The 19,901-nt window shown below is 35.2% G+C and overlaps 1 protein-coding gene and 1 long non-coding RNA gene across 2 annotated transcripts; both read left to right on the top strand.

Annotated features, from left to right (window-relative positions):
* The first annotated feature begins 3,191 nt into the window (after positions 1–3,191).
* On the top strand, positions 3,192–5,597 carry LOC110917159. The gene is made up of 3 exons (XR_002580389.1): positions 3,192–3,374; positions 5,201–5,327; positions 5,581–5,597. It is a non-coding gene; the product is annotated as an uncharacterized LOC110917159 (long non-coding RNA).
* A 10,237-nt stretch (positions 5,598–15,834) lies between these two features.
* Positions 15,835–19,325, top strand: LOC110920212 (PKS-NRPS hybrid synthetase CHGG_01239-like). The gene is made up of 4 exons (XM_022164436.1): positions 15,835–16,080; positions 16,481–17,549; positions 17,625–18,065; positions 18,163–19,325. The coding sequence occupies exons 1-4, from the start codon at positions 15,835–15,837 to the stop codon at positions 19,323–19,325; spliced, it is 2,919 nt and encodes a 972-aa protein (XP_022020128.1).
* Positions 19,326–19,901: the final 576 nt, after the last annotated feature.

Raw genomic sequence — 19,901 nt, 5'->3', positions numbered from 1 at the left:
CCATCCAATCTGATGCGGGCCCAAGTGTGGATGAACGGGCCATCTTGTATTTGGAGGCCCAAGATCGCGTGACAAAAGGGGTTTCACTAAAATGGCTCTAACTTGGGCTACAGGTGTCCGTTTTGGGCGTGCGACCAGGCGAAACGATCGTGAGAACGAAGCCCATCTTTCTACAAACACCGTAGGTGGTTTGGGTCAACGTTCAGGCCCAAAAACGCTTATTTCTATGAGTTATTTATATTTTCATGTTTTTTAGTGCTTTTTGTGGACTTTTATTTGGTTCTAGCTTTTGGCCCAAGTGTGTTTTGAGGCCCAATTTGAATTTACGTTGTTATTTATATGAATGTAACGGGAGGAAGATAATCAATTTTGAAGTTTATGAAAAGTCATTTTTTCTCCCAATTCACTTGTGTGTGATTTGAGTGTGAAACCCCCAATTTTCGGTATTCTACGAGAATCAACGAATTTTAGAAGAATTGTTCCTGGTATTCTGTGTGAATCAACAGGTCCGATTTCGTATCCCATTTCCTAGTCTACATCACAATCTCCAGGTTGCTGACATCTTTACCAAGAGTCTTCCCAAGCCTTTGTTTCAAAAATTTCGGACTCTGCTCCGTGTTGGTCCTCCACCTATTCGATTGAAGGGGGTAATAGCCTAATGTTAAATCAGTCATGAGATTATGTAATATTGTTAAATTATTGTATATTTCGTTTCCTAGTTTATAGGCTCTTGTAACACTATATATTATTTCTTCAATCAATGTAAATGTGTGAGATTGAGTCCTAATAAAATCCAACACAATGTTTTTCTGTCATGCATGACAAGGATATGTTATCATCGTAAGACATAAATTATTATCTAATTTCTTTGAATCAATACATGTCATTATATGATAATCTAATTATCGAACTTAAAACTATAGTTTGTAGATTTCTACGACTTTTTCTAGGCTTTAACATTAGGGGTCTTACATAGCCTTGCCAAGGTATTTTTGTAATCCATATGAAGAAGCTATAGACAAAAAACCAAGAGATCAAGAGCTTTTTTTCATTTTGGAGATGTAGCTTCTAATTATGAAACGAAAGAAACCTATCGATTATAGGGGACCCAACATCTTGTTCAACTATAATGAATTACATCTTTGCCACAAGAGGTGGTAATGGGTTTGAAGGCACTACATTATAAGATGTGTAATATATACCATACAAAATGTGGTAATGTGGATGATTTGTAATTTGAAAATATGTGGATTGTAACTTGTAATTATGTGGTTTGTAATTTGTAAATTAATATTTTTTTAATAATCATACTCCAAGATCTGCATGATTATTTGGAAAAAAACTAAACAAATTTAAATTTATTTTTTTAAGAAAAAGAAAATTGCCAACGGATATCTGATGGGATGTTCGTTGATAACTATAATGTGGTCGCAAAATTGTTAGTCAGTACGGGTCAACCCTTAGCCGGAGAACTTAAATTTTGGCCAAAGAAGGCATGTCGGTGATCCATCAGTAAATTGTTCGTCGGAGAATCCGTAGAAAATATCCGTCGGGGTTCCATCAGTAACAACTTACCCACGACTAGTATATTGATAAAGCTTCACTAGTAACAACTTACCCACGACTAGTATATTGATAAAGCTTCACTGACAGGTTACCGTCAGTGATGGCTTATCAAGGTTTTCCAACAGAATAGTTCATCAATGAAACCTAAGTTTCTTATAGTGCACCTATAGCTAAGCTATTAGTGGAGTCAGCGAAGATGAGATGTAGACAAGACTTACCTCTACCCCAAATGATAGTGAGACTGCATACAGTAAAACCTCTAACTACAAATTCATATTCATACATAAAAGTCAAAATAAATCATACATAACTACTAAAAAATCTACATAGTGTAAAACATAGAGCACTAAAAAAATATTCTAAGTAAGCTACCAATAACAAGAAATTGGTGAAAATGTATAATAAAGACAGATAACACATCATATAAACATACAGACAAATGATAACATGTAAAGACCACCAAAATAAACTAAAATATGTATCGATATAAAATCAGCTGTGAGATTTATAGGTACATCCTTGAATCGAATAAAACATGTCACATATTCCATAAATGAATCGAATACTCGTATATTAACTTCTAGTTACTATGTGTTTTGGGTGATAACGTAATATCTATGTGTTCCAAATGTCTAACTTATTTTCTCTTGTTCAAGTGCTAAAGCTGAATAATACTAATGAAGCCGCTAGCTAATGTTTATGACGAAACATGTTGGATACAAAAGATTCTTCTTGAGCTTCAATGTCCTTTAGTTCATACCTCCATTGTCTATTGTGATTGACATTCACTTTGTTTAGAGAAAGGTGGCACTAGGTCAACTTTGCGTTCTTCATGTTCTATCAACCTTTCATTATGCTAACATCTTCTTCACCAAGGGATTGCCCCCTCCCCTTCAAACTGCGACAATGTAATAGTTATTGTAACTTGTAATTTAGGGTCTAGTCCCTTAGGTTAGCTCATTATCAAGGTTTGGTTTCTCGGTACTTTTTTTTTTTTTTTTTTATGAAAACACACATAAAATATATACAAACCTCGTATCATTTACATCTCCCCACAATAATTGTTAAGTATTAGGGAATTCTAGGCGATACAAATGGAATTTTACACAACCCAGCCCGTTTTATGGAGACGATCAAAAGTCGAGTATCATCACGATATGTCTTTGTGGCGGTGACTAAAATTGTAGTTAAGATCTATGGTTCTTGATATTCCTAGTTTAGTCTAGTTAATTAATTACACCGATCTTAACATTCAGTGAGATGAAATTGACGTTTTAAAGATATTCAATGTCATTTATATATAGATTAACACACACTGGCGGATCTAAGATTCCGACCAAGCGGGAACGTTTTATAAATAGGCGGTAACGAAATCGAAAAAAGGTCAAATTTTTCCAAAATTTACACTAAAAACGTCAAAATTTTTCCGACCAAGCGGTAGCGGAGGCTACCCCTTAGTTCTATATATATCCGCCCCTGTTAACACAGAAGGTTCCGGATCATGTAGGCGTGCACTAGATGCCCAACCTACAGAAGAACACAAAACACAGTGATTTCGTTATTTAACAAAGTCATGTTTCATGGGTGAGAGGGACACCGTTAACTTATGATATAATTATAAAAAAGGTGAACATCAATAAAAGACTTCCAATTGGCCAATTTATTAATGCTTTAAATCAGCCAATCAAGACGGAGATATGATTAGCGAGCTTTGTCATCTACACTCAACTTGGCATTGGTCAAATCGCATCTTGTGGCTGCAAATTCATATGCATCACATAGCTCCTAACCAGTTTGCAAGTTGCAAGGTATGTTATTAGTTGATGACGTACAATTATCATAGACTAAAATTATATATGCGGTGGTAGATACAGATGAAGCCTGGCTGGTAGGCTTTCCAACGTTAATAATAGTATATATTAGCTAATCATAACAAGTACTCCTATATATAATCCATACATCATATATAGTTCCGTTGTAATAATTAAGTACATATTTTTTTTGAACGGCCAACATAATCAATTCCGAGCACTTTCGGGATACCCACTGAACCAAACGGAGTACTCCGAGAGTAACCTGAGTCCACCACCAATTCTGGGAAAAACCCGGTAACCCACCCACCCGTAGACACGACAGTGAAATTACTGGTAAAACTTGTTTAGCTCAAGGATCGAACCCAGGTTTTCCTGGGTCTCCTATATTTGTCCACACTCATCCTGCACCGAGTGAGAGTTGAACCTGCATTTCCCAAGAGAAGTGCAAGTTCTCTACCACTATATATCATTGGCCAAGTACATATCAGCAAATAAAGTTATCGTAAATGTTAATTAATTCTCTTTAAGTCATAAAACCAAACAAAGTTGTCGTAAATGTGGGCTAGCCCATTTACTAGAGACACATGCTCTCTAGAATAAAGGTCCGAAGTTCAAACTTGAAAAAAAAAAAAATTAATTAAGAATTTTGATATAAAGAAAAGTGGAGTAACATTTGATGTAAAAAAATGGTGTCCTATCAAATAATCTAAAATATTAGTTATCTTAAAAAAACTCTTCATTAATGAGTAAAACATGATGATTTCTCCTTATAGAAATTAACTTTTGTTACGATATAAAGTTTAACCACAGAAAAACAAAATTAAAGACTTATCAGCAAAAACAATGACAATTTCAAAAGTTTTTTTTCATGATGTATAATCTTTAAACTTTTTTTTTTTCATGATGTATAAACTGTCAACTTCTTTCCTTCACCTTGATGTTAAATTGTGGGATCCGAAAATGGTTTCAGAATATGTAGTAGTAGCAGCGTTAGTCAAGATTCAATGTTGATTAGCCTATACATAATTGATTACAAAGGCAATCATAAATATATATTCATATATGACTTTAAAAATCACATGTTATTATGTTGGGATGGATAAGCTATACCCATTTGTCATATATACATAATCAAATGAAATGATTCCTATTCGATTCTCAATCAAAATAATAATAATAATAATAATAATAATAATAATAATAATAATAATAATAATAATAATAATAATAATAAGTTAAGAGCAAGATATCTTGATTTATAATTTTTAAAACCAAAATGTTATAAAATAAAACCTCTTGTATATACTTTAATAAACTAAAAGTAGCAGTTATCGTAGACCCTTTTAAATGGTTTATAAAGTTATCATTCTATCTACCAACACATACATTTTGATTTTATAAACTTATTTTGATTTTTATGATTTGAATTGATTTTCCAATTTTAGTTCAAACTAAACTAGTTTGAATGGTGCTCTTGGAGCCTAAACTTGAATTGAGTAGTGATTTTTGTATTTCAGTTCATGTTTAGTTTGGCCCAAAATAGACCTGATTGCGTGTTGTGTTTGTATCACAATTTACCGTTGGCCCGTTGGGTTGGGTCATGGGTCAAATTTATCAGGTTGAAATGGGTCATTTTGGTACAGGTTTACCCAGTCAACCCTATTGCTCAGTTTTTGTGATTTGACCAATTTGAGATAAATACAACCCGAGCTCGTTAATGAATAAAAAGATTGAAATGGCCACCTCTATAAATTCGTAAATTGGGTTGATGTTTCGTATTTCTATAAGAGGCTTTGGTCTCATAATGCATGCTTCATCAGGTTCTTACTGTGGGAGCTTTGCATCAAGTTGATTTTGCTGCACTTCGCAGTGCAGCTATTGCCTGGCATGATGAGTCTGCACCTTTGCCCAAACCCTTAATCGTGGTTAACATTGGGGGCCCTACAAGTATATATTTTGTATCTCTAAATGCATTTAATAAAAGCTTTTGGTCATTTTGGTTATTTCTCTATATTGCATTGGTTTTGAGTCTGCTTGAAATACCAGCTCGGTCCGCATTATTTTATTAAACAGCTCTGATGTTATTACTTGTTAGTATGGTCTTGAGTTTGAATACTTGTATTTCCTCATTAACTAGTGAAATTTTTACATTCTTGTGCTGCTTGGCAACTGTAATTATGTGTAATGGGGTTTTCTACAGGTCATTGTAAATACTAGTTACTACTATGCCATTAGAGCATATCATAGCTCAATAACAGTTTCTGCAAATCATGAATTTTTGCACGTGAAATATTCATTTATTATTGTGTTCTTATGCTATGCACTATATATATATATATAGGGGCTCATGCGAGAACCACCTTTATTGCGAGAACCACGAGAACCAATGTGAACATGGGACAATTTTGTAAATACCAATCATCTTTTAAAACGCGTTTACCTGCGATTATTTTTACCATCGGACTTCAACATAAATTAAACTACATTTAATCAAAACTTTCACGTCCACTATCATCTGAACTGTGATTCAATCCAAATATCTTAACTTCTCAACCAGATTCTCTCAACAATTCATCGATTACAATTGTTTACATCATCGTCTCGAATACATCATCACTTCACCATCATCCGTTCACCATATCCAAGCATTTTTCACCATATCCAAGCATCTGGATTGAGATTGTATCTCAGATTTGGGATTTTACCAGCACATATTTCATATTTCGTCATATAATCGAGGTTAGTTCCCAAAATTCATCTGGTGATTATAACATTATAGATATTGTCATATAAATCGTGACACCATTTGCAAGTTTATACAATTCGTTTATACTGTTATACGATAGATAATTTGTCGTTTGTACTTTTATATGATAGATAATTTGTAAATTCAAACTTCGTTTTGTATTGTGTGATATGCAGTTATGCACATGTACATATTTTGACATCATAGGTTAACAGAATTGGAAATCAAGGTAATTTTTGTGTGATATGTAGTTATGCACATGTGCATAGATTGTACTAATAAGTCAATATGCACATGTGCATATTGTGCAATAACATGTGAATAAGGTAGTTAATGTTGATTCACATGCCATTGAAAAAGGTATTTAGTTGTATTTTGGTGTGATGTATAGTTATGCACATGTGTATTTAATGTTAGATTATGTTAATAAGGTAGATTATCTTAATAAGGTAGTGTTATGTGATATATATATATATATATATATATATATACATGTGCACATGTGCATATCTTTACAAAATATGTTAATATGCACATGTGCATAATTTGTCATAATAGGTTAGTAAGGTATTTGATGTTTATCCACATGTTCATTGTAGATAATCAATGGAAAAAAATCGAAAAACGTAACATTTGTAATAAAGTCAAGGGATGAAGGGTCATCAAGAATGTATGACGCAACACCCGGATAGCAACACGGAAGACGAATATGCGAGAGTTAAACAAAAAGGTTAGAAGCTGTTTATTTAGTATTAGGTTAACAAGGTCATTTATGATGGTGTACATATGTATAGTTATGTACATGTGCATATTTTACCATAATAGATTTGTTGATGATTAATGTTATATATGGTTAGTGATAATACGAATTTTGATTTGGTACAGGATAATGTTTATTATTGAAGCAAGCCTGTTGATGAGATTAGTAATGTTAATGCACATGTGCATAGTTATGCACATATGCATGGTTTGATAGAGTATGTTAATAAGGGTAGGCATATGGATGCAAATGTGCATAGTTATGTACATCTGTATACTTTGACAGAATGGGTTAATAAGGTCATTCATGCTGATGTACATGTGCATAATGCGCATATGCATGTTTTGATAGAGTAAGTTAATAAGGGTAGGCATATGGATGCAAACGTGCATAGTTATGTACATCTGCATATTTTGATAGAATATGCTTATACGGAACATGATAATAAGGAACAGGATAATAAGGTAATGTTGTGATCTATATAGATATGCACATGTGCATATTTTCTGACAGAACAGGCTTACACAGAACATGTTGATTAGGTATAATTGTGTGATACATAGTTATGCACATGTGCATAGCTTGACAGAAAATGATTAAACATAACAGGATAATAAACTAAATTTGTGATCTATATAGTTATGCACATGTGCATAAATTGTTATAATAGGTTAATATGCACGTGTGCATAGTTTGCAATAATAGTTTAACAAGGTAGATAATGTTGATGCATATGATTTTGAATAGGAGTCTCACCTATGCATCAATGATCTGTAATCAAGGTAGATAATGTTGATGCATATGATTTTGAATAGGAGTCTCACCTATGCATCAATGATCTGTAATCGGTATTTAGTTTTATATAGGTGTTTTTTGGTGTGTTATACAGTTATGAGAACGTGTATTTCATCTTGGATTATGTTAATAAGGTATAATTGTGTGATATATAGTTATGCACATGTGCATAGATTGACAAAATATGTTAATATGCACATGTGCATAGTTTGTCAACATAGGTTATTAAGGTATTTAATGTTTATTCACATGTATATAATGATGCATGTGTGCATATCTTTTATGTCGATCATAAATTAATGTTGATACACATGCTCATTGTAGATCATCAATGGAAAAAATACATGGATTAACAGATGAAAAGAGTTAAGCAGATGTTTGACGAAGAGGCGTTGAAGCAATAGGAATGATGGGGTGTGATCAACAACTGGAAAAAGGAACAGACAATATGATGTTATGGATGTTATATGTGGATGATTCAAGGACATGAAACACGTAGTGTTTGTTTTTTTTTTCTTTTTTGTTTTTTTTGGTTGGGCGGCTAACTGATGTGGTGTGGGTATATTTGGTTGACAGTAGTTGTATAGGATAAATTATATATGGATGCACATGTGCATTATTCAAAATTAGTAATCATATGTCGGTGTATTATGTATATCAAAGGATGTATTATGTATATTAAAGCAATGTATATACGTATCAAAGCATGCTGGTATGTTGTTAAAAAATATGTATGGATGCACATGAGCATTATTAGAACTCGCATATTGCGTGTGTGCATATTTTTATTCCGTATCAAATAACCATGTTAAGTTAAACAGAAAACATGTATGCACATGTGCATCTTTATGTCAATACATTAAGTTTGGTAATGCACATGAAAACAACTAAAAACATAATCAAAATGTAAATTTGATAATTCACATCATGACAACTAAAAAATACAGAATCAAAGTGAATACTAATTGGAATTTGTTTATCGTCATAAATAGTTAATTCAAGAATCATAAATTTGGGTTTGGTCAATTTACGACGTCTGGTTGAACATCTAAGAACGATTGTAGCTCGTTATCAACTATAACATAAAAATAAAAGTCTTTGAGGTTGGCAAATTGGGGTTTCATTGTATGTAGTATAATGTATGAATCGTGTTAACCGATAAATAGACGTACGTCTATCATATGTCTCTAGAACAGTTTCGAAATCTTCTCTCGTCTGCATCACCCTTATCATCCTATATTTTTTCAAATGTATACATAATGTAATTGTCAATATAATGCACGTGTGCATAATGTAATTATCAACATAATGTACACAACATAATGTACACGAGCATTATCAATTTATATATAACGACATTTTTATTGGATATAACAAGATGCCATATATTCAAAGCATAACTTTAGACATGAACTAGAGAAGTACACTTACAGTAAACATATAAACTCCTATTTTTCTATTACATTCACACCACTGGTGTACCACTATTCAGTCACTAAATTCTCCATTTTGGCTTTGACTTTCATCCATAACAGAGTACACTCATTGACTTATTCCAGTCTTCTAGCATATGAACACTGCACGACTATGAATACCTTCTCATTTCTGCTCGACCATATGATCCATAATGTAACCATCACTATGCAGTTGACTGCCCTTTTCTTCTTCTTAGAAATATCCAGCTTCCAGGAAAAAAAAAAGATAATATATGCCATTGTTGAGTAAGAATGTATTTTTTTACTCCCAGTCATGTTCTGACCATCCACCATAGCGTTTTCGACATTAAACACAGAATGAGGATGTGTTCAACAGTTTCTTGCTCGTATCCGCAAACCGGGCAAAATGTGTTGCTGATATGAATCTCCCTTTTTTATAGCTCTGTCTTTGTCGGTAACCTGCCTTCGACGCCTTTCCATGCTAACATATTGGCTTTAGGTGTAGCCCAAACCGTTCTAGGTCATTAAAAAGCCACTCGACGGGTCCCCGGTTGTGACACACAAATCCTATCTAACGAGTTTAACATTGAGAGTCGACTTATTTTTCCGAGTGCCAACCCAACCCATATTGACCGTCTTCATTCTGGTGTCTCTCAGCAACGCCAAAAGCTACATAAACTCCACCAATGCCTCCTCGGTTGTCATATTGTTCTTCCATTGCCAATCCCACACAGTCACCTCCTCTATTTTTTTTGTAGTTGTCCGCCACCCAATCCCCTTTGTTTGCTACCATCCTGTACATAATTGGATAGTCATCCATAAGGCACTTGTTCAGAATCCATACATCAACGACATAGTCTAATTTTCAACATAATGCACATTTGCGTATAATTTAATACAATATCATTTACAATCAACATAATGCACATGTGTATATAATTTAATACAACATCATTACAGTAAATATAATGCACATGTGCATATCATTTAATATAATATCATTTACAAAGTATATACATCAATTACAGTCAACATAATACCTTTAGTCACAAATTGAATGGACTGCAACTTCAGGTATGTATTCAACATCAACTTCAGGTATCCAATATGGGGTGCCATTGGGTGTAGAATGTATAACACCGTAACCGTTCATGTGAATTTAATACGGAAATTTAACAAATTACATGTGCAATGTAATTTAATATACAATATAACAAATTAATTGTCGTCATCGTGCACATGTGCATATATTTATAATGTATCATAGTTTGTAATATGGTTTAGTTAACACAGTGCACATATGCATATATTGTTGATTAATAATTAGTGACAACATAATATGAATGTGAACATGTTTTAAACATGTATAACATTGAATAATATGCAAATTACACAAAATGGACATGGGATACCTTTAGTCTCAAACCGAATGAACTGCAATTGAGGTTGTTCTGTATTTATGGGTGTTGTACCAGTCGAAGTAGTGTCAATCGACAACGATTGGTCAGATATATTGACATTCCCAGATGATAATGTAACAATAGCTGGTATTGACATGGAATCAAGAGTAGGTATTTCAAATCCATGAAGGGAATGTCGATTATCAACTACTATCAACTGTTGTGTACACAATTTTGCAACTTTCAATTGGATTGACAGCATATACGGGTTTGGCAGCAGATGGACCACCAAGATAGGTAGTATCAGATGTATGAGGAAGATATTCAGAGATTGGTGGGTTAGTATCATCGGATGCGATAGGTTTAACACTAGATATTTCAACACGGGATGAATCAGAGGACGCTTTATGTAACAATAATCCCGAATGCCCCAGCAATGAAATTTGTGGGATACACTGTTGTCTAATGTCGCGTGAACCACCGTAAACTCATGTGTGTCGCCGGTAAGCCGCCGTGAATAGTCGTGAACCTCAATCAAATTGCAGATGTCGTGTGAACCACCGTAAACTCATGTGTGCCGTCGGTAAGCCGCCGTGAACAGTCGTGAACCTCAATCAAAGTGCAGATGATGATGATGCAGATTGTGGATTGGGAACAAATGTGATGAAGAAACCCTAAAACAGGGGACACGCGTGTTTATGTTACAGTCCATATATTTACAATTTTGACACCGTGTGTTTTTTTGTTATAATTCAATATATTTACAATTTTGCCATGTGTTCACTTTGGTTCTCGCGGTTCTCGCCATAAGAGGTGGTTCTCGCATGATCTTCTCCCTATATATATATATATATATATATATATATATATATATATATATATATATATATATATATATATATATATATATATATATATATATATATATATATATATAATCAGGTTGCTAATTTCGTGCGGAAAGAACTTGGAGACCATCCAAAAATCTATGTATATGATGGTGAAGGTAATCTCAGTTAATCAATACTATGGTATAATATTAGATTTACCTGATAAAAAATCATAATACCAAATACATCCGCTTTCAAATTTATGACGTTTATACCTTTTTTGTAAATGTAGAACCAAATCCTCACATTGGACATCTAGCTTGGGCAGATGCTTTCATTGTCACAGCCGATTGAAAGAGCTTTGTGTTGGGAATTTGGATATGACGTACAATTATTACATTTTATATGTTAGATAGTTTTATAACGTGTTTGTGAATTGTGACTTAAAACGAACCCGGATTGTGACGTTTGTGACGTTTATGCTTATGTTTTTTTTTTTTGAAAGGCAACCATTTATGCTTACGTTTATGCTTATTAGTTTATGTTTATTTAGTTTTTGTGTATCGTGAACCGGAAATTTGAAAGTTTGTGTTGAAAAAACAAGAAAAAAAAACATTTTTTAAGCATCAGCGACGACAGGGAAATAGTGACGATTTCTGACGACAGGATAACAACGACGATTTATATCATAATATCAAAAGACGGTGTTCATCAAGTATATCAAACTGAACACCAAAAGACGTGTTCATCGACTTTAAGCCGGTGTTCAAATTAAACACCGTCTAATAAGACTTGATTTTAAACCGGTGTAGTTTAAGACGGTTTCAACACCGTCTTAAAACCCATATCACCCCGTCTAAAGCTCTGTTTTTGTAGTAGTGTAGAATTTTTAGAAATTGGTAATGAGGTAACTGAATATTGATATTTGAACAATTTTAATTGTAGTTCAGAAAACTAAAGGTAAAATTTTACATATAAGTGCGATAGTTGTGTACTTTATTTACGTTCATTGAAAATAAGTATAGATAATCCAATAAATAAAATATCACTAACTGGTTTTCCTACCCGCGTGTTGTGGTAAGGATATCTAGCATGTGTAAAACGCATTGTGGCAACGGTAAGTAGATACTGAATATTAAAATGTAGAAAAAAGGACCTAGTATAGTAGTCATTTTAAATGAGAAGTTTTAAATAAAGTTTGAATCTAGAAACACATGCAGCAATAGAGTTCGACATGTCAGTTATCTTGATCTGATTTTCATTTAGAGTGTATATGATTGATGGTAGTTCCGAGTTCGTAAGGGTGAATAACTTGTGATTATGGAGAGAGATGAGGTCAAATTATGTGTAATGTTATTTTGTGAGTCTAACCTAAAACCCTCTCCACTCATCTCCTTAAATACACCCAATGGAAAACCTTATTTGTTAATAAGGTTATACGATGCATCAACAATTACCAACTAATATTAATAAGGACTAATTATTATTTTGATTTATATAATATAAATGATTATAATGGCTACATGATGAAATACTTATAATTATATATTTAGTATTACATTCTACCACTTAATCGAGTAACAATTTATTATGAGTATTAGATAAGTCTGATCAGAAGTTAATACTCATTTTAGCTTTAAACCTAGAACCGTAGCGGAGAAATACAACCGTTGAGTCATCATTCAACTCAGGGCCCCCATTAGTCATATTACAACCTTAATTTAAAACCTAACAGTTATGATTAAAATATACAAGCAAGTCCTTTAAATGTTTGATTTGTATTTATATTTGTCTACGTGTCATTATGTCGACAGAACATATGTTAGAAACATACAAAATCAAAACTAAGAAAATTTCACTAATAAAAACATAAGTAAGTAGAATATGCAATCATTTAAGGTCTTTAGTGAAGCCCATATTCGAAACATTTTCTTCGGAAAAACTTTAGGTGGGAGACCATTAGTCGTCGGATCCGCAAGCATATTTTTAGTACTTATATATTCAATACAAAGATTATTTTCGTCAACTCGCTCACGTATGAACAACTACTTTCTATCGAGATATAAACCGGCTATAGTTGAACTTTTACTATTCGAGAAACTAACGACAACTGAGTTATCATAGAAATGGAATTAACTATTTTGAGTCTAGTGATCAGATTCTTAAGTAACATTCCATGACAGACTGCGTTATAAACAACAATTTATTTTGCCATCATTTTGGAATTTGTAGTTTACTATTATTTATGTCTCTTCCATAAAATTGGTTCGCCTGCTAACATAAAGATATAGCCCGAAATGGATTTCTTGTCATCTTTGCATTTAGCAAAGTCATAATCAGAATAGCCTACCACTTCTAAATGGTCAATTTTTCTATAAGTCAGTTTATAGTCGTTAGTCCCTTGCAGATATCGGAGTACTTTCTTGGCAGCTTTCCAGTGATCTAGGCCAAGACTAGTTTGATAACGGCCTAGCATTCCAACAATATAAGCGATATCTGGGCAAGTACAGACTTGAACATATATTAGGCTCCCGACTAGTGATGCATAAGGTATTTGGCCATTTGCTCCTTTTTCAATCTATGTTGTCGGACAATGAATGAACCAAAAATATCTCCCTTAACTACTGGAGCGATCGGAGGTTTGCACTGTTGCATGTTGTAGCGCATAAGGACACGATCTATGTAGGCCCTTTGAGATAATCCTAAGATCCCTTTGTGCATGTCTCGATGAATTTCAATTCCAATGATGTAAGAAGCATCTTCAAGATCTTTCATGTCGAAGTTATGCGAGAGTAAGTGCTTCGACTTATGCAACATTTCTAAACTAATACTTGCCAATAGAATATCGTCTATGTAAAGGACAATTATAGTAAAGTTGCTCCCACTCATCTCGAGGTTGGTGCATTGATCCACTTGATTCTTTGCAAAACTTTGTTTCTTCATGACTTTATCAAACTTGAGATACCATTGACGTGATGCTTCTTTTAACCTGTATATGGATTTCTTCAACTTATAGAATAGATGTTCTTGACCTTCAGCTTGTTTTATGTACACATCTTTGTCCAAGTATCCGTTACAGAAAGCCGTTTTAACGTCCATCTGATGCAGGTCTAAATTGAAATTAGCTACTCGGGCCATAATGATCCTTAATGAATCTTTACGAGAGACAAGAGAAAGTATCTTGATATTCAATTTTCCTCTTTCTATGTGTAGCCCTTTGCAACCAATCTCACTTTGTAGCATTCAATGTTCCTATTCGGATCCACGTAAAACATGACTACAAAGTCTTTAAGAAATTTAAGGGTTGAACATGTCAATGCTAAAACTTGAAGGGTAAAAATATACAAACATATAAAAGAACAAACAAGACAAAAAAAGTCAAGCCAAACATTGTTCACAGTAGGCATGAGCAAATGGTATAAAATACCGATCCGATCCCGATACCGATAATCCCGATCCCGACATGTTTTGGTATCGGAAACGGTATCCATATTTTGGTTTTTTCGGTATCGGTTCTATACGGTATCGGTAAAATACCGACTTTTACCCTCAAAATACCGATACCATACCGAACCGACATGTTTCGGTATCGGTATCAAGTATTCATGAAATTCCGGGATCGGAATTATCGGTATCGGGACGGGATCGGGACGGGATCGGTATTTGCTCATCCCTAGTTCACACTGATTGTATTATATAGAATATGAGTTTATGGTTCATTACGTTTTGACTCGACTCTAACAGGGCCAAAACATTATTTTATATCTTTTGTTATTGATAAAAGATCTTAAAAATTTCGACCCTCGTAAAAATATATTGGATCTACCACTGCTGTGAACATATATTTTATTTCAACTATTTATTAAAGGGTCCTAATAAATCCACATGGTATCATCTTATTCTAACATGGTTTATACGGCCGTATAACAGCCTTTGTCGGTTCACTTTATTCTATACGGGCCGTATAACCTTATACGGCCAGTATAAACCATGTTAGAATAGGATGATACTGTGGTCGTATATATATTATACGACTACTTTATACGGGTCGTATATATCTATACGGCTCGTATACTATGAATTTCCTTTATTTTATTGTTTTATTACTATTTGACGCGACGCATTATTCCTTGATTCACGTGCGAGTAGACGTAAGATTCTCTGATTCGATGTTATATTCCTCGATTCTCGTGCGATTTATATGATTAGACGTTAGATTCCTCGATATTCGTGCGAGTTATTTGATTCGACGTTAGATTCCTCGATTCGCGTGTTAATCATTTGAAACGATGTAATATTCCGTAAAATTCTCTATATAAACGACAATAATTTCATTCATTTTCATTCAACTTCTATTCGTTTCTTCTATTTTTCTCTGTATTCAAATTATTTACGCTATAGTGTCTGGTTGGGGTAATTTTTTTAATGTGTTTGATAACGAGGCGAATCAGGGGAGTTATGATAACAATGAAGATAACAAAGCGGGCATGTTTGATCTGAATGCTCCGTTCGATCCCATTCTTGCGTCTGATGTAGGTCAGGATACTTGGGGTTTGGATGCAATTCAGCCTAATTATGCTAGTTATTATCCATCGCAACACCCGGTTAATTTTGAAGCCCCTCCTGTTAGTTTTGGACCACCGACTGATAGTTCTCAGTCTCCTCCCATAAGTGATGGACCGCCGGAGGGTCCAAATGCTGACCAGGAACATAGTGAGTTTCAAAACAAGAAGGTATAACATTTAATTATACGTTTATTTGTTGTACGTTAACTATTTTAGTGTTTTTACGTTTGATATTGTTTATATTAAAACCTTAGATTAGGGTTGCTCAACGGGTCGTGTTCGCGGGTTGGTGGGTTCAACCCGACCTGAACCTGAAAATTTTACACAAACCCGAACTCGACCCGAACCCGAAAATCGTACCATACATAAGAACCCGAAAATCGTACCATACATAAGAACCCGAAAAATGTGTAACGGGTCAAGCCGCCAACCCGACCATGTTACCCGAACCCGACCCGTTAACCCAAACGGGTTCGCAGGTTCAACCTGAAACTGACCCGAACCCGTTTATACTAAAGCTAAACCGATTGGTTAATCATTAATTGACACATATAAGTGTTTTCGTTAGGAATTTGCTAGCATGGATGAATTGGTAGAGTGGTGTAGAGACGTTGAACGCGTAAATGGCTACGCCCTCGTCACCAAACGCACCATCTACGATAAACAGGGTAGCGGTCAACCGTTAAAAATCTGGCTTACGTGCGATTGTGCCGGCGAGTACAAATCAACAGCCACGGTTAGACGCAGCGGGACCAGGAAAACCGGTTGCAAGTTCCAACTGATCGGGGCATACAAAAAGAGGTTAGGTTATTGGGATCTAAAGGTTGATGAAGCTAAACATAACCACGAACCATTTCTGTATCCAGAGGGTCATCCGTCCCTAATGAGGCTGACTCCATCAGAAGAGAGGACGGTGGAGCAAATGACGCATCAGAACATAAAACCACGAGACATTCTTGCTGCCATTAAAGAACAGAACCCCCATAATGTCTCAACAAGAAACACCATATACAACGCTCGGGCCAAATTGGGTCGAATGGAACAAGTCGGCGAGACTCCAATGCAGATACTTTTCGACCGGTTGGGGAAGGTTGGGTTTGTTTTTTACCATAGAACATCTCAAAACGGCGAACGGGTCGAGGATGTTTTCTTCATCCACCCGGAGTCGAACATGTTGTGGCGCGCCTTCCCGCATGTGTTGCTTATAGACGCCACCTACAAGAAGAATCGGTACAAAATGCCGCTAGTCCAGATTATCGGCGTTACATCCACGTTGATGTCGTTTTGCATTGCTCATGCGTTCGTAAGCAACGAGAAACAGGAAAACTTCACATGGGTTCTACAGAGCTTGAAACACTCATTAGACAGTGTTATGGAACCCCGTGTAACAGTAACGGATAGAGATCGCGCCCTAATGAACGCATGTGCAACCGTGTTTCCCAGGGCTAGACATTCATTGTGTAGGTGGCACATACAGCAAAACATCTTCAAACATTGCAGGAAAAGCTTTAAAACAGATGATAAATGGGCTAGGTTTCTTTTCAAGTGGGGCGAGCTAATTAACTCAACGACCGATCATGACTACAACTACTGGTACGAGCGAATACGATCAAACTTGCCACGCAAAAAAACCGACGGTAAGTTTTATATAATTTTTGTTTAATAATCGTATTTATTTGACTTGTCTTAACTGCACTTGACTTTGATTACAGAGATTATGAACTATTTGGATTCAATCTGGTTACAACCATATAGAGACCGGTTTGTTTCGTTCTGGAGCGACCAACATCTGAACTTCGGTCAACGTACAACGAACAGGGCAGAGGGTCAACATGCCCTTTTGAAGCAGTACCTAGGCGATTCTAATTACACCCTAGAGAAAGTGGTACCACTTATCAATAAGCTCATAAGAAACCAGGTGACAGAAATCAAAGGCAACATTGAAACAAGCAGGAGCCGAACATTGGGTCATCATAACAAACCAATATTTAATCTCCTACTAAAGAAGGTTCCACATGCCTGCCTAGAGTTGATATCAGATGAAGTAAATGAAATAGAAAAATTAATGTTATATAACCGTACATGCGCGTGCCGTTTGTATACAACCTGTGGGTTGCCATGCGCGTGTCGGTTGGAACCGTATACAACGAATGGTAATACATTATTCGACCAACCACATTTTATAATCATAGCCTTTCATCACGCAAAATCTTATTGACGTTTTATGTTGTTTGTTGATATGTTTCTTAGGTGAAATGATCCCGTTGGAGTTGATAGACCCTTTTTGGAGAAAGTTAAATTTGGACTCCATAGTGGAACCGAGCAAGGTGGACTCTTTCGACTTAGACGGCGAATTTGCGCTTCTCAAACAACATTTAAGTGCTCAGCCGAGAGAACTCAAGAAAAACTTGATTCAAAAGATGAAGGAGTTGGTACAACTCAATAAGACGAAGCTTAAACAACCAGTTGTGCAAAAAAACACACGGGGTCGTCCAACTTTAAAAGCTCAGCAACAAAGGAAGGATGATTCGTTTACGGAGCCTTCTAGACACAACTTTTTTACAACGCAGGACCAGTATAGTGATTCACAAGATGGGTTTGGCACACAAGAGTCAACGATCAAACCTACCAGGCATAGCTCGTTTGTCGAGTCACAAAGTTATTGTACTGAAACACCTATGTTCTTCGGTGAGATTGTGAAAGGCCCTAAGAATTCAAAAACGAAAAACAAGGTCGCAAAATCAAAGGAAGAGCCACCAGACTTACCTTTGCTGCCTGTCGGACAAGTTAATATGTTCTTGCACTTCAAAAAGTACATTCCACCGTGCTTCTATCCACACTTCAGTCACATACAAAATGTGCAGGGTGATGGTAATTGTGGGTTTCGATCTATAGCGGTCGGCTTATCGCTTAAAGAGTGGGAGTGGCCGTTCATACGGCAACATCTTCATGGTGAATGCAACCGGTTTCACGAATTTTGGAAAAACATAAATGAAGTTGGGTATCAACATGTTCTGGAATCATTAGTTTGGTCCGACCATATAGACGGAGCACCTCGACATAAGTGGATACAAATGCCATTCACGGGGCTTCTGATAGCAAACCGGTGGAATGTCATTTGTCTCTTATTAAGTGACCTTGGTTGTGCTTCATTTTTTCCCATGTTCAAAACAGCCGAAGAAATTATTCCGCATCGAACAGTCGCGCTTGTACATGTACACATGAACCATTTTATTCACGTCAGATTAGAAGGGGAATATCCAATGCCAACCCCATCAGGATACTGGCGACAACCGACACGGAATACGCCAGCAGAAAGTTGGTATCACTATTACAAGGAACGTATTGACCAATATAATACGATCGTTGATGAATATAGGACCAGGGATTACATAGATATAGGTTCCCTATGAATATAAAATGTTATTTACATGTTTTGACAATTTGTAATGATCAACATACACGTTATATAAATGTTTTGGCAACTTGTTGAAATTGAATTTGAAAAAACGTTTAAACGAATCAACGTTAACGCATACCGACCGTATTTTCGTCAGTTCCGCATATAGTAATTGAAAAAAAAATGAAAAATACTGAATTGTATACGGGCCGTATAAAAATATACGCCTCGTATACCGTGATCGTATATTAAGTATACGACAGAATTAAAATAAATTAAATTACTGTATACGAGTCGTATACTTTTATACGGCCCGTATACAAAGGAAAAAAGATCGTATAAGTTTTATACGACCTCATTTCCACCATACGGCCTCAACATTCCACAAAAAATTCTCTCGGTTTTCTCTCGGATCGTTCTTGGACAGCGTTCTTCGGCGTTTTTGGCGTTTTCTTCTCATTCTTCCTATACGGTACGTTTTCGTATAGTAAACTTTCAAATTTCGTAACATGTTAGATTATGGTCTTGTATAATAAAGCGTAGATAGGCATAACGATTACGATTGTATAATTCAATTTGAAAAAAAAAT

This window comes from Helianthus annuus, chromosome 16, assembly GCF_002127325.2.
Source record: "Helianthus annuus cultivar XRQ/B chromosome 16, HanXRQr2.0-SUNRISE, whole genome shotgun sequence".
NCBI classification, from domain to species: Eukaryota; Viridiplantae; Streptophyta; class Magnoliopsida; order Asterales; family Asteraceae; genus Helianthus; species Helianthus annuus.
The sequence above is the reverse complement of the archived record's forward strand: the minus strand, read 5'-3'. Positions and strand labels throughout refer to the sequence as shown.